This window comes from Loxodonta africana, chromosome 21 (assembly GCF_030014295.1).
Source record: "Loxodonta africana isolate mLoxAfr1 chromosome 21, mLoxAfr1.hap2, whole genome shotgun sequence".
Taxonomy (NCBI): Eukaryota; Metazoa; Chordata; class Mammalia; order Proboscidea; family Elephantidae; genus Loxodonta; species Loxodonta africana.
This window is the reverse complement of record NC_087362.1, coordinates 63,728,990-63,741,893: the sequence shown is the minus strand read 5'-3', so window position 1 is coordinate 63,741,893 and position 12,904 is coordinate 63,728,990. Positions and strand designations below refer to the sequence as shown.

Below are 12,904 nucleotides of genomic sequence, written 5' to 3'. Positions count from 1 at the left end.
AAATCTGGCCAGGTATCACAGCCCAACAGAACTACACACTCTACCTAGCCTTTTAATGAGTTTAGGGTCCTGAGCCCTACCCAATGACCTACGCATCGAAATATGGTAGCTGTGCAAATGAGATGTCAACCTAAATAAGTAAATCTTCTGTTACAAAGAGACTTTCATATACAGATGTAGATTACATTTAAAAAGAGGTTTAATGCAAAGAAACAGTCCACATTTAGAGAAAAATAAATGACCCTAATTTTTAAGGCAAGAAAAGCACATCGCTACCTTCAAAGAGTGGAAACCCTGGTGGTGTAGTGGTTAAGTGCTACAGCTGCTAACCCAAAGGTTGGCAGTTCAAATCTGCCAGGCGCTCCTTGGAAACTCTATGGGGGCAGTTCTACTCTGTCCTATAGGGTCGCTATGAGTTGGAGTTGACTCGGTGGCCCTGGGTTTGGTTTTCTTTGGTTTACCTTCCAAGATGTTCAAGCAAATTTTGTCAAGAAGCAAAGATTGTATCTGCTTGTCCAGTAATAGCAATGCTTTCACTCATTCGATTCAATTATCTTATGATACCAACGAATCATTAGAGATCTGGTAAAGTTTGAGCACTTATTCAAAAAGGCAGTTCATCAAATCCATACTTATACTAAAGAAAGTGATACTAATTACACCTTGAGGATAAATTTAAAGGCAATTCTACCTATGTATTTTTTTATCTAGGACAGTGTCATTGGGGTGATACTGAGAAAGAATTTAGAGCTTTGGGTCACAGTGATCACTGTATCACTATTATTATGGCCGAGTAAAATAAAATCCAAGAAGGTTAAATGGCTTGAACATACCATAGGCTAGCAGCAGAGAGATAACAGAACACGTGTATACGGCTTGACTCCTAGCCCAGTCCTTTTTCCATTAAACTACATGGCTCATTATTAAGTTGTTTTTATATTTTCTGCTAGGACAAATTACTAATGAGGTCAAGGTTGTGATTTCAATTCTTTTACTGACCAATTAGGCTTACAAAGAAAAAAAATTGCTCAGTGGTCACAGAGTACATGCCTCATTCTGACTGGACAACATATGTGTGCTACTGGTCAGAAAGTGAATCAGGAAAGTGAGTCAGATGTCTCGAAAAAGCCACCATCATGACTCAAAAACCAACTCAAAGTAAAAGCCTTGCACACAGCAGGTCAGTGGGTTGTTTTTTTTTTTTTTTTTAAAAAAATCCACAGAGTAGAAACTGAAATAGAATGATCCCTTCAGGGTGAATTCTAAGCAGAAAAAAGTCCTATCATCTTGCTTGCTTCAATGGCTGTCCCACCTTTTCAGTGAACCTAGAACATGACTATGAATACAGATCTGTTCATGCTTGGACATGTCATGGCATTCTCGCTTCTAACGCCATACATTGAGAAGGTGGTCATAGTGTTTGGGAACAAGAAGAAATGATAGAATGTCTACTCTTACATCATTCTTGCAACTTTTCCTATACACAAATCAGAAGTGACAGTGTTTCTCCAGAAACAGTAGAGTCTCTTTGAAATAAATACGGAATCTAGAGCAACCCAAGCAAAGTTAAATATGTTCCAGAGATGGAAGGGATGTTTTCATTAATAAACTTCAAATCTTAAGAAAACATTCGTTCGAACAAGTCAGAATGATTACCTCTTTAAGCTTTCATTTTAAAATCAAAAAGACATTTAAAAAACAGATGCTTTGGCCATTTGCTTAGGAAACCATAAATATTAAATCAAAAGTTATTTATAGATATGATACACTCATGGCACTCTTAACTATTAGCTCTTTTCTTTCAAATAGCAACTTCAGCTATAATAAATACTCATAACCCTTTTCGTTTATTATTCTAGTTTGCAAGATTTTCCATTTTTAAAAATTGCATTTATTTACGACCCACCTTGTTCCAAAAAAGATTCAAGGTAAAGCTTTCAATTAAGTTTATAAAAAAGCATATCCTCCAAACTTTACTGAGTCAAGAAAAAAAATCTAAAAGCTTTTTATCATAACCTTTTAATTTTATCCTCTTGCTTCCGGGCATGTTGTTTAAGTACAATGTTTTCATCATGCAAACGCAAAAATCTGTCTTCCAGTTCCTCACGACTGACACGTGACATTGCCTGGCGAGACTTCATTGTCCGAGTTGTTGAAGTTTCTGCAAAAATTCCAAGGTAATTAATTGTGAGATTACTTAAAATAGTCTGTAAAGATGATAACTGTTTAGAGTAATATAATCTCGATGCACTCATCTTAGATTTTTTACTTTGTGAACTACAATAAAAATTGTTTTAGAAAATGTTATAGCATTGCTCATACCATTGATCTGAGGTAGGAATAAAAATCTTTGCTCTTAGTACTTTATATGTGGTATTAAAGATTTGAGCAACATTAAAAATGTAGTCAAATAACCATTCTTTAAGAATATAAGGGAGGCGGGACCAAGATGGAGGAGTAGTCAGATGCTTCCTGTGATCCCCGTTACAACGAAGACCTGAAAAAACAAGTGAATCGATTACAAATGACAATCTAGGAGCCCTGAACATCAAAGGCAAAGTTAAGGAGTCAGACTGAGTGGCAGTGGGAGGGAGAGACAGTTTAGAAGCAGCAAGGATTTGCCAGACCTGACATGGCCCATACCCTGCAGGCTGGATCAGCTGGCATGCATGGGCTGAGGCAAGCAGTAGTACATGGGTGTCATTTTCCACACTGGGAGAAACTGAGCAGCAGAGAGTTTCCACAACCCTCCAGAACCAGGGGAAAGCAGCGCTGGATCTGTGAAAGTTAAGTGCAAGTGTCTAACATACTGCATGGGATCAAAATACCCTTCTCCCTCTGGGAAGTACTTCTTTCCCATTCATCTGTCCCCTCCCCACTCTGCTGCGGTCTGGTCCGGTCCACTTCAGTAACTGCTGCGCCCCCTGGGCCAGAAGTGGAACCTGTCATGTGCCCTGAGCCATTCTCTCAGCTTTGGAGAGGGAACAAATTAACAAATAAATAACAAACAGGATAAAATAATCCACCAGCTCTGCTAAACTGGGACCTCAGGGCAGGCACAGCCCCTTTGCCTAGGGACAGGCATAAAGTGTCTATGGACTCTGAATGCCTTTCACGTCCACCTAGACCTGTGTGGGCCTATTTCAACAGCAAAGACCCTCATAAGCATAGTGCAACAGGGTATACACCTGAAGTCTGTTTTCAACTGCAACAGCTAAGGGGCAGTGGCAGACTTGTGACATGTGATACTGCCCTGCCCATTAAACAGGGTCCTCACCTACCCACATCAGAGGTCTGAGGACTGGTGGCTCCACCCACTCCACCTAGCCACCCACGACAGGGGTCCGAGAATAAGTGGTGCCTCCCAGTCCTTATAGCCAACAGCACTGTGTGCCAAAATCTGGCTGCAAAACCCACCCACCCACCGACGTGCTTTAGGGAACAGGGACACATTTTCCACCCATGCACTCGGTAGCTGCTATCAGCCCCATACCTTGCTCAGCACATAAACTCCTATTGCATCCAGATACCTGTGCCTGCTCCCATTACCACCATGTAGACCTGCCCATTGCGGACTGAAGGTGAGAGCCTGTACCACACACTCAGTGACTGATGACCTGGACACCTGAGCTGAATCCACACAAGAAAAGTAAATGGACTCCTGCGCTCACATACCTAGTAGCAGCTCTAACCACCTGGTGACAGGACACGAGAACCTCAAAGATACCAATAATCAATGTAGCTCACATGATCAGCCTATTTGGGCATATCAAAACAAAACAAGAAGCTGGGACACAGTAAGGAAACATAAAATAAATAAGCATAATAACTTGTTGATGGCCTGGAGACAACCAAACCAAAAAACCAAACCCAGTGCCGTTGAGTCAATTCCAACTCATAGTGACAGTCAACATCAAATCACATAACGAGGCAGACCATGATGGCTTCAGCAAGTGACCAAAACAAAGAACCAGGAAACCTCCCAGAGGAAGATAAGGTCTTGGAATTATTGGAGGTAGAATTCAAAAGATTGACATACAGAGGTTTTTAAGAGATTAGGAAGGAGATCAGGCAAAATGCAGACCAAGCCAAGGAACACACAGACAAAGCAACAGAGGAACTTAAGGTTATACAAGAGCATAATGACAAATTTAAGAAACTGCAAGAATCCACAAAGAGATAGCAAATAGAAATCCAAAAGATTAACAATAAAATTTCAGAACTAGACAACTCAATAGAAAGTCACAGGAGTAGAACTGAGGCAATGGAAGTCTGAATTAGTGAGACTGAAGATAAAGCACTTGACATCAATTTACTTGAGGAAAAATCAGATAAAAGAATATGAAAAAAAATGAAGAAACCCTAAGAATTATGTGGGACTCCATCAGGAAGAATAACCTACGAGTGACTGCAGTACCAGAGTGAGGCAGGGGGATAACGAAAATACAGGAGAATTGTTGAATATTTGTTGGCAGAAAACTTCCCTGATATTGTGAAATACGAGAAGATATCTCTCCAAGAAGCTCACTGAACCCCATGCAGGGAAGATCCCAAAAGAAAGTCACCAAGACATATTATAATCAAACTTGCCAAAACCAAAGATAGAGAATTTTAAGGGTGGCTAGGCATAAACGAAAAGTCATCTACAAAGGAGAGTCAATGCGACCAAGCTCTGATTACTCAGCAGAAACCATACAGGCAAGAAGGCAATGGGATGACACATATAAAGCCTTGAAGGAAAAAAAACTGCCAGCCAAGAATTATATATTCAGCAAAACTGTCTCTCAAATATGATGGCAAAGTTAAGGCATTTCCAGATAAAAAGAAGTTAAGGGAATTTGTAAACACCAAACCAAAATTACACGAAATCCTAAAGAGTACTCCATTTAGAGAACTGTAATATCAGAAAGCGAGCCAAGACTAGAACACAGGACAGAACAACCAGATACCACCCCAGATAGAGAAGTCACAAAAATAAGCCAAAGATAAAACACTGAAAATAGGGAAAAGGAGATGTCAATATGTAAAAGATGACAGCATTGAAATGAAAAAGAGGGACTAAATAATGTAGACATAGAGCTTTCATATGGAGAGGAAGTCCAGGTGATATCAAGAAATAAAAGATTGGTTTAAACTCAGAAAAACAGAGGTAAATTTTAAGGAAACTAACCAAACCTATACATCAAAATAAAAAGAGAAAAACATATAGACTCGGCAAATACAAAATCAACAATGAAAATGATGAAAAGAAAATATATAAAGAAAAATGACTCAGCACAGAAAATTAAGTGGAACAAAGAAACTGGCAACAACACAAAAAAAATACATCAAAATGGCAGCACTAAACTCATACCTATCAATAGTTACGCTGACCATAAATGGACTAAATGAACCAATAAAGAAACAGTGGCAGAATGGATTGAAAAAACATGATCCATCTATATGCTGCCTACAAGAGACACACCTTAGACTCGAACACACACACAAACTAAAACTCAAAGGGATGGAAAAAAATACATCAAGCAAACAACAATCAAAAGGAGCAGGAGTGGCAATATTAATCTCTGACAAAATAGACTTTAAAGCAAAATCTGCCGCAAAGGATAAGGAAGGACACTATAAAATGATTAAAATGTCAATACACCAGTAGGACATAACCATAGGAAAACTTTAAGTATTCAATGACAGGGCTCCAAAATATAGAAAAGAAACTCTAACAGCATTGAAAAGAGAAATAGACAGCTCCACAATAATAGTAGGAGACTTCAATACACCCCTTTGGGTGAAGGATGGAACATCCAGAAACAAGCTCAATAAAGACATGGACGATCTAAATGCTACAGTCAACCAACTTGACCTCATTGACATATACAGAACACTCCATCCAAGAGAAGCTAACTATACTTTCTTTTCCAATGGACATGGAACATTCTCCAGAATAGACCACATATTAGGCCACGAAGTAAGCCTTAACGGAATCCAAAACATCAAAATATTACAAAGCATCTTTTCTGAACACAAAGCCATAGGAGTAGAAATCAATAACAGAAAAAGCAAGGAAAAAAAAAATCAAATACATGGAAACTGAACAACACCTTGCTCAAAAACTACTGGGTTATAGATGAAATCAAGAATGGGATAAAGAAAATCACAGAATTAAATGAGAATGAAAACATCCTACCAGAGCTTTTGGGATACAACAAAAGCAGTGCTCAAAGGTCAATTTATAGCAATAAATGCACACATTCAAAAAGAAGGACCAAAATCAAAACATTAACCCTACAACTCGAACAAAAACAAGCGCAGTGAAAGAAGCCCTCGTGCAGCAAAAGAAAGGAAATAATAAAAATTAGAGCAGAAATAAATGAAATAGAGAATAGGAGAACTGAAAAATTTAACAAGACCAAAAGCTGGTTCTTTGAAAAGATCAACAAAATTGACAAACCACTGGCCAAACTGATAAAAGAAAAACAGAAGGCGAAGCAAATAACCCTGATAACAAATGAGAGAGGTGGTATCACAACAGACCAAACTGAAATTAAAAGAATCATAATAAAACACTATGAAAAATTGTACTCCAACAAATTTGAAAACCTAGAGGAAATGGACCAATTTGTAGAAACATACTAGCTACCTAAACTAACACAGAGGTAGAACAACTAAATAAACCTATAAAAGAAGAGATTGAAGAAGTAATTAAAAAACTCCCAACAACAACAAAAAAGCCTGGGCCTTGACAGCTTCACTGGAGAATTCTACCAAACTTTCAGAGAAGAGTTAACACCACTACTACTAAAGGTATTTCAGAGCATAGAAAAGGATGCAATACTCTCAAACTCATTCTATGAAGCCAGCATAATCCTGATACCAAAGCCAGGTAAAGACACCACACACACACACAAAAAATTACAGACCAATATCCCTCATGAACACATATTTAAAAATCCTTAACAAAATTCTGGCCAATAGAATTCAACAACATATCAAAAAAAAATTCACCATGACCAAGTGGAATTCATACAAGGTATGCAGGGATGGTTCAACATCAGAAAAACAATCAGTGCAATCCATCACATAAATAAAAGACAAGAACCGCATGATCTTACCAACTGATACAGAAAAGGAATTTGGCAAAGTCCAACACCCATTCATGATGAAAACTCTTAGCAAAACAGGAATAGAAGGGAAATTCCTCAGCACAGTAAAGGGCATTTATACAAAGCCAACAGTCAACATTATCGTAAATGGAGAGAGTCTGAAAGCTTTCTCCTTGGGAACCGGAACCAGACAAGGATGCCCGTTATCGCTACTCTTATTGAACGCTGCTGTAAGTCCTGGCCAGAGCAATAAAGCAAGAAAAAGAAATAAATGGCATCTGAATTGTTAAGGAGGAAGTAAAAGTGTTTCTATTTGCAGATGATATGATCTTATAAACAGAAAACCCCAAAGATTCCACAAGAAAACTACTGGAACTAATAGGAGATTTCAGCAAAGTATCAGGATACAAGATAAACATACACAAATCACTTGGATTCCTCTACACCAACAAAGAGAACTTTGAAGGGGAAATCACCTAATCAATACCATTTACAATAGCCCCCAAGAAGATAAAATACTTAGGAATAAATCTAACCAAAATAAAAAGAGAGATGTAAAAGACCTATATAAAGAAAATTACAAGACACTACTGCAAGACACCAAAAGAGACCTACAATAAGTGGAAAAACATACCTTGCTCATGGATAGGAAGACTCAACATTGTGAAAATGTCAATTCTACCCAAAGCCATGTACAGATACAATGCAATCTTGATCCAAATTCCAACATTTGTTAATGAGATGGAAAAACAAATCATCAACTTCATATGGAAAGGGAAGAGGCCCTGGATAAGTAAAGCATTACTGAAGAAGAAGAACAAAGTGGGAGGCCTCACACTACCTGATTTTAGAACCAATTATATTGCCATAGTAGTCAAAACAGCCTGGTACTGGTACAACAACAGACACATAGATCAACGGAACAGAATTGAAAATCCAAGTGTAAATTCATCCACCTATGAGTAGCTGACATGTGACAATGGCCCAAAGTCCATTAAATGAGGAAAAGACAGTCTCTTCAACAAATGGTGCTGGCGTAACTGGATATTCACCTGGAAAAAAGGGAAACAAGACCCATACTTCACACCATGTATAAAAACTGACTGACAATGGATCAAAGACCTAAATATAAAATCTAAAACGATAAAGATCAGAGAAGAAAAAACAGGGACGATGCTAAGAGCCCTAACACATAGCATAAACAGAATACAAAACATAACTGACAACGTACAAACACCAGAAGAGAAACTAGATAACTGGGAGCTCCTAAAAATCAAACACTTATACTCATCAAAAAGACTTCACCAAAAGAATAAAAAGATAAACTACAGACTGGGAAAAAATTTTTGGCTACAACATATCCAATCAGGGTCTAATCTCTGAAATCTACAAGATACTGCAAAACCTCAACAATGAAAAGCAGATACCTGAATTGAAAAAATGGGTAAAAGACACTTCATCAAAGAAAGACATCTGGGTGACTAACAGATACATGATGAAATGCTCACGATCACTAGTCATTAGAGAAGTGCAAATCAAAACTACATGGAGGTACCATCTCACAACAACAAGGTTAGCACTAATCCAAAAAACAAAATAATAAACGTTGTAGAGGTTGTGGAGACACTGGAACACTTATACACTGCTGGTGGGAATGTAAAATGGTACAACCACTTTGGAAACCGATTTGGTGCTTCCTTAAAAAGCTAGAAATAAAAGTACTGTACCATCCAGCAATCCCACTTCTTGGAATATATCCTAGAGAAATGAGAGCCATCACATGAATAGATACATGCACACCCATGTTCACTGCAGCACTGTTCACGATAGCAAAAAGATGGAAACAAACTAGGTGCCCATCAACAGACAAATTATGATATATTCACACAATGGAATACTATGCAATGATAAGGAACAATGATGAACCTGCGAAACATAACATGGATGAACTGGAAGGCATTATGCTGAGTGAAATCAGTGAATCACAAAAGGACAAATATTAAACAAGACCACTATTATATGAACTCAAGAAAAGGTTTAAACACAGAAGAAAACATTCTTTGATGGCTGTGAGGGTGGGGAAGGAGGGAGGGGGGAATCCACTATCTAGATACAACCCAAAAACCAAACCCACTGCTGTTGAGTCAATTCTGACTCATAGCCACCCTATAGGATAGAGTAGAGCTGCCCCATAGAATTTCCAAGGAGCACCTGGCGGATTTGAACTGCTGACCTCTTGGTTAGCAGCCATAGCATTTAACCACTACACCACCAGGGTTTCCTCTATCTAGATAGCACACAAGAATTATCTTAGGTGAAGGGAAGAACAACACACAATACAGGGGAAGTCAGCACAAACAGACTAAACCAAAAGCTAAGAAGTTTCCTAAACACAATCAAATACTTCAAGGGACAGACTAGCAGGGACAGGGATCTGGGGACCATGGTTTTAGGAGACATCTAGGTCAGCTGGCACAACAAAGTTTATTAAGAAAGTGTGTTGCATCCCACTTTGGTGGGAGGCATCTGGGGTCTTAAAAGCTAGCGAGCAGCCATCTAAGATGCATCAATTGGTCCCAACCCAACTGGAGCAAAGGAGAATGAAGGCACGGGAGAATATCAGCCCAAGAGACAAATGCGCCACATAAACCAGAGACTCCAGCAGCCTGAGACCAGAAGAACTTGATGGTACCCAGCTGCCACCAATGACCACCCTGACAGGGAACACAACAGACAGAGCAGGAGAAAAGTGTGGTGCAGAACTCAAATTCACATAAAAAGACCAGGATTAACGGTGGGACTGAGACTACAGGAACCCTCGAAGACACGGCCCCCAGGCTCCTTGTTGACCCAGAGCTAAAATCATTCCTGAAGCCAATTCTTCAAAGATTAGACTGGACTATAAAACATAAAATACTCATGAAGAGTGTGCATCTTAGTTCAAGTAGATACATGAGACTAAACGGGCAGCTCCTGTCTGAGGCACAGTGAAAAGGCAGAAAGGGGCAGGAGCCGATTAAACGGACACGGGAAAGCCAGGGTGGAAGGGGAGCGTGCTGTCACATTATAGGGATTGCAACTAGTGTCACCTAACAATATGTGTATAAATTTTTGTACGAGAATTAACTTGAGCTGTAAACTTTCACCTAAAGCACAATTAAAAAAAAAAAAAAAGAACATAAGGCAAAGCTCTGATTTAATATAGACTTTTAAATTTATTTGCTGAAAGTTGGGGAAAAAAATTAAAAGTCAGAGTATCTGAAAGTATCATTATTATTTTTTACAAACCAAGGGTATAATAATAATTTGGTGAACACAATATGATTAAGGTATTTTTCTAAGCTATTGGTGTTTTTTTTTTTTTTTTTTATTGGTGTTAGGTTATAGAAAATAAACTATAAAATTTGCAAGAGCAAAACAAAACAAAAACTCTTCAACATTTAAAACATTGTTGTTTAAGAGTTTTGCAAATATTACCTCTATACCCCGTTGCCATCGAGTCAATTCCGACTCTTTCCTCTATAAGCTACCTTATATATTTTATAAGAACTTTTATACCCTTGATCTGTGTATATGCTATCTCTTTAGTTACGCTTAAATTTGCTGTTTCTCATGTCATTGTGAAGTAAGTCAATTAACAAGAATCCCCCAAAAGAAACAAAGAACAAATGGACAGAGATTAAAGCCCTACAGTGAGTTACTGAGTGTAAGAATTGAATTTAACACTGGGTGCGTGGTGGGTAAAATTCAGTAAGGGAAACCCTGGTGGAGTAGTGGTTTAGTGCTACAGATGCTAACCAAGAGTTCAGCAGTTCGAGTCAGAATCAACTTTGAGGGCAGTGGGTAAAATTTCAGTAAATAGCTTTTCATGCTGAAAATTTATTTGCATTTCAATCCCTGATACTCCTTCAAAGATCTAAACAAAGCTTATACATACTTTTAAAATGACAATACACTGACCTCCTTTCTGAGGTAATTCAAGGTGACTAGATGCTCTAATTAAAAGGTATAAGAAGACTCCTTAGTGCAATATATTTTATATCATTACTCTTCTCAATAACAGATGTAGTGGCACGACAGCATGGCAGACACTTTGTACACAGAAACAAAAACAAAAAGCTCTACAGTCTAAAGTATTCTTTAAGGCAGTCCTTTCCTTTCTCAATTTAAAAAGTGATTTTTAGCTCTAAAGCAACCACTAAGTGATAAAAGGACAAAGAAAACCTTTAACTTATATTAATTTCATTAAAAAGTCACTATTACTTGGAATAACAAGCCATTTTGAGATACTCTACTTGAAAGGCAAAAACTTTAAATTATGGCATTTCCTCCCATATAAACTTTAAACATAAAGATTTTAATGGTGAATGTGATTTAAACCAGGCAATTCAATTTTGAGGCTTGATATACTCTTCATAGTTCTACTGATGTGTGGAATTTTAAAAAGATGACTTATAACAGTTCTTTATCAGAACAGAGGATTTTACATTTTCTATGAGCTGTTGATAATTGATGCACACAATAAAATACCACATGTTGTTCTAAACTCTCTAACTTCTTATTTAGTTCAATCAAGAATTATATAGTTACTTAAATGGCTTGGTGTGTATGAATATCAGAAAAACTTTAAATTAAGTCACTGATCAAAGTTCATAAATATAATAAATAACAGCTGGCCAAACCTTGTAACCCTCCCATTCCAAAGTGGTTTAGACCTGTATCCTTCACAGGCAGGTCTCCTGCAGTCTCATCAGTTGGGCCAGACATGGCCTATCTGTGGAAAAGAAAATGCAAATAAAATCTTCTGAAGTTATAACATTAACTATGCTATGGAATGAGCCAGATAAAATGAATCCGGAACTAGAACTTTAACGGACATCTTATTGCCCACATGTGCTGCTGGAAGAAGCGAAAAGCTTCTATTCTAAAATTAAGACTACATTAAATCATGGAAACAATGTTCCTTTCAACACTATATTTCCTATAGTTTGTTTAGGAAATGAAATAAGATTCATTCTTCCTTCTCTCTTTTTCTTGTTCTTCTATCTGATATAAAAACAAACTCTCCCACATTTAAGAAACATCTCCTCTCCATCCCCTGCCTCCTCTCCTCCCCAAAAAGAGAAAGCAGGTATCTCAACAAAACTCAAGTTAGGAACTTGAGTTCAAAAAGGTTGAACTTATTAGCACTTACTAGTAGGCTGTGTCACCTAACTTGAGTCTCAGTTCCTTAATTCAAAAATGGGGAAAACAACCCCTCAAAGAGTTGTTCTAAGGGTAAGAGAGATGGTAAATTAAAAGCACTTAGCACATTGCCTGAGATGTCAATATTACTTGAATACTGGGATCTAATAGAAAGGGCATGAACAGACATATGCAAACCTATGTTCACTGCAGCACTATTCACAATAGCAAAAAGATGGAAACAATCTACGTGCCCATCAACAGATGACCATAAGCAAAATGTGGTACACACATATGACGTAATACTACTCAGTGATAAAGAAAAATGAGTTCCTGAAACATCTTACAATGTGGATGAACCTGGAGGGCATTATACTGACTGAAATAAGTCAATCGCAAAGAAATAAACACTGTGTGTTCTTTCTCACCTTTATGAAATGACATGAAAAAGTAAGTATACAGAAATTAGCTCATTAGTGGTTACTAGGGGTGGTGGAGGTGATGGAGAGGGAGGACTCCTTAGGTAGAAGGCCCTTTCTGTTTATAGTAATGGGACAATTGGCACCAAATGTGGGTGAAGTTTGCATAGCATAACTGATGTAATCGATGTCAATAAACTGTAT

At 37.9% G+C, this 12,904-nt stretch overlaps 1 protein-coding gene across 6 annotated transcripts in view; it reads right to left on the bottom strand.

Annotated features, from left to right (window-relative positions):
* Positions 1-12,904, bottom strand: part of RPGRIP1L (RPGRIP1 like) — a 125,366-nt gene that overhangs the window by 108,193 nt on the left and 4,269 nt on the right. For all 6 annotated transcript variants that reach the window (XM_023555590.2, XM_064274028.1, XM_010596084.3 and 3 more), the window contains exons 2-3: positions 11,780-11,871; positions 2,017-2,161 (exon numbers count right to left, since the gene is read on the bottom strand). In XM_023555590.2, coding sequence (XP_023411358.2) covers positions 2,017-2,161; positions 11,780-11,864 — 230 coding nt within the window. In that variant the 5' untranslated portion in view covers positions 11,865-11,871. The remainder of the gene's footprint in view (positions 1-2,016; positions 2,162-11,779; positions 11,872-12,904) is intronic.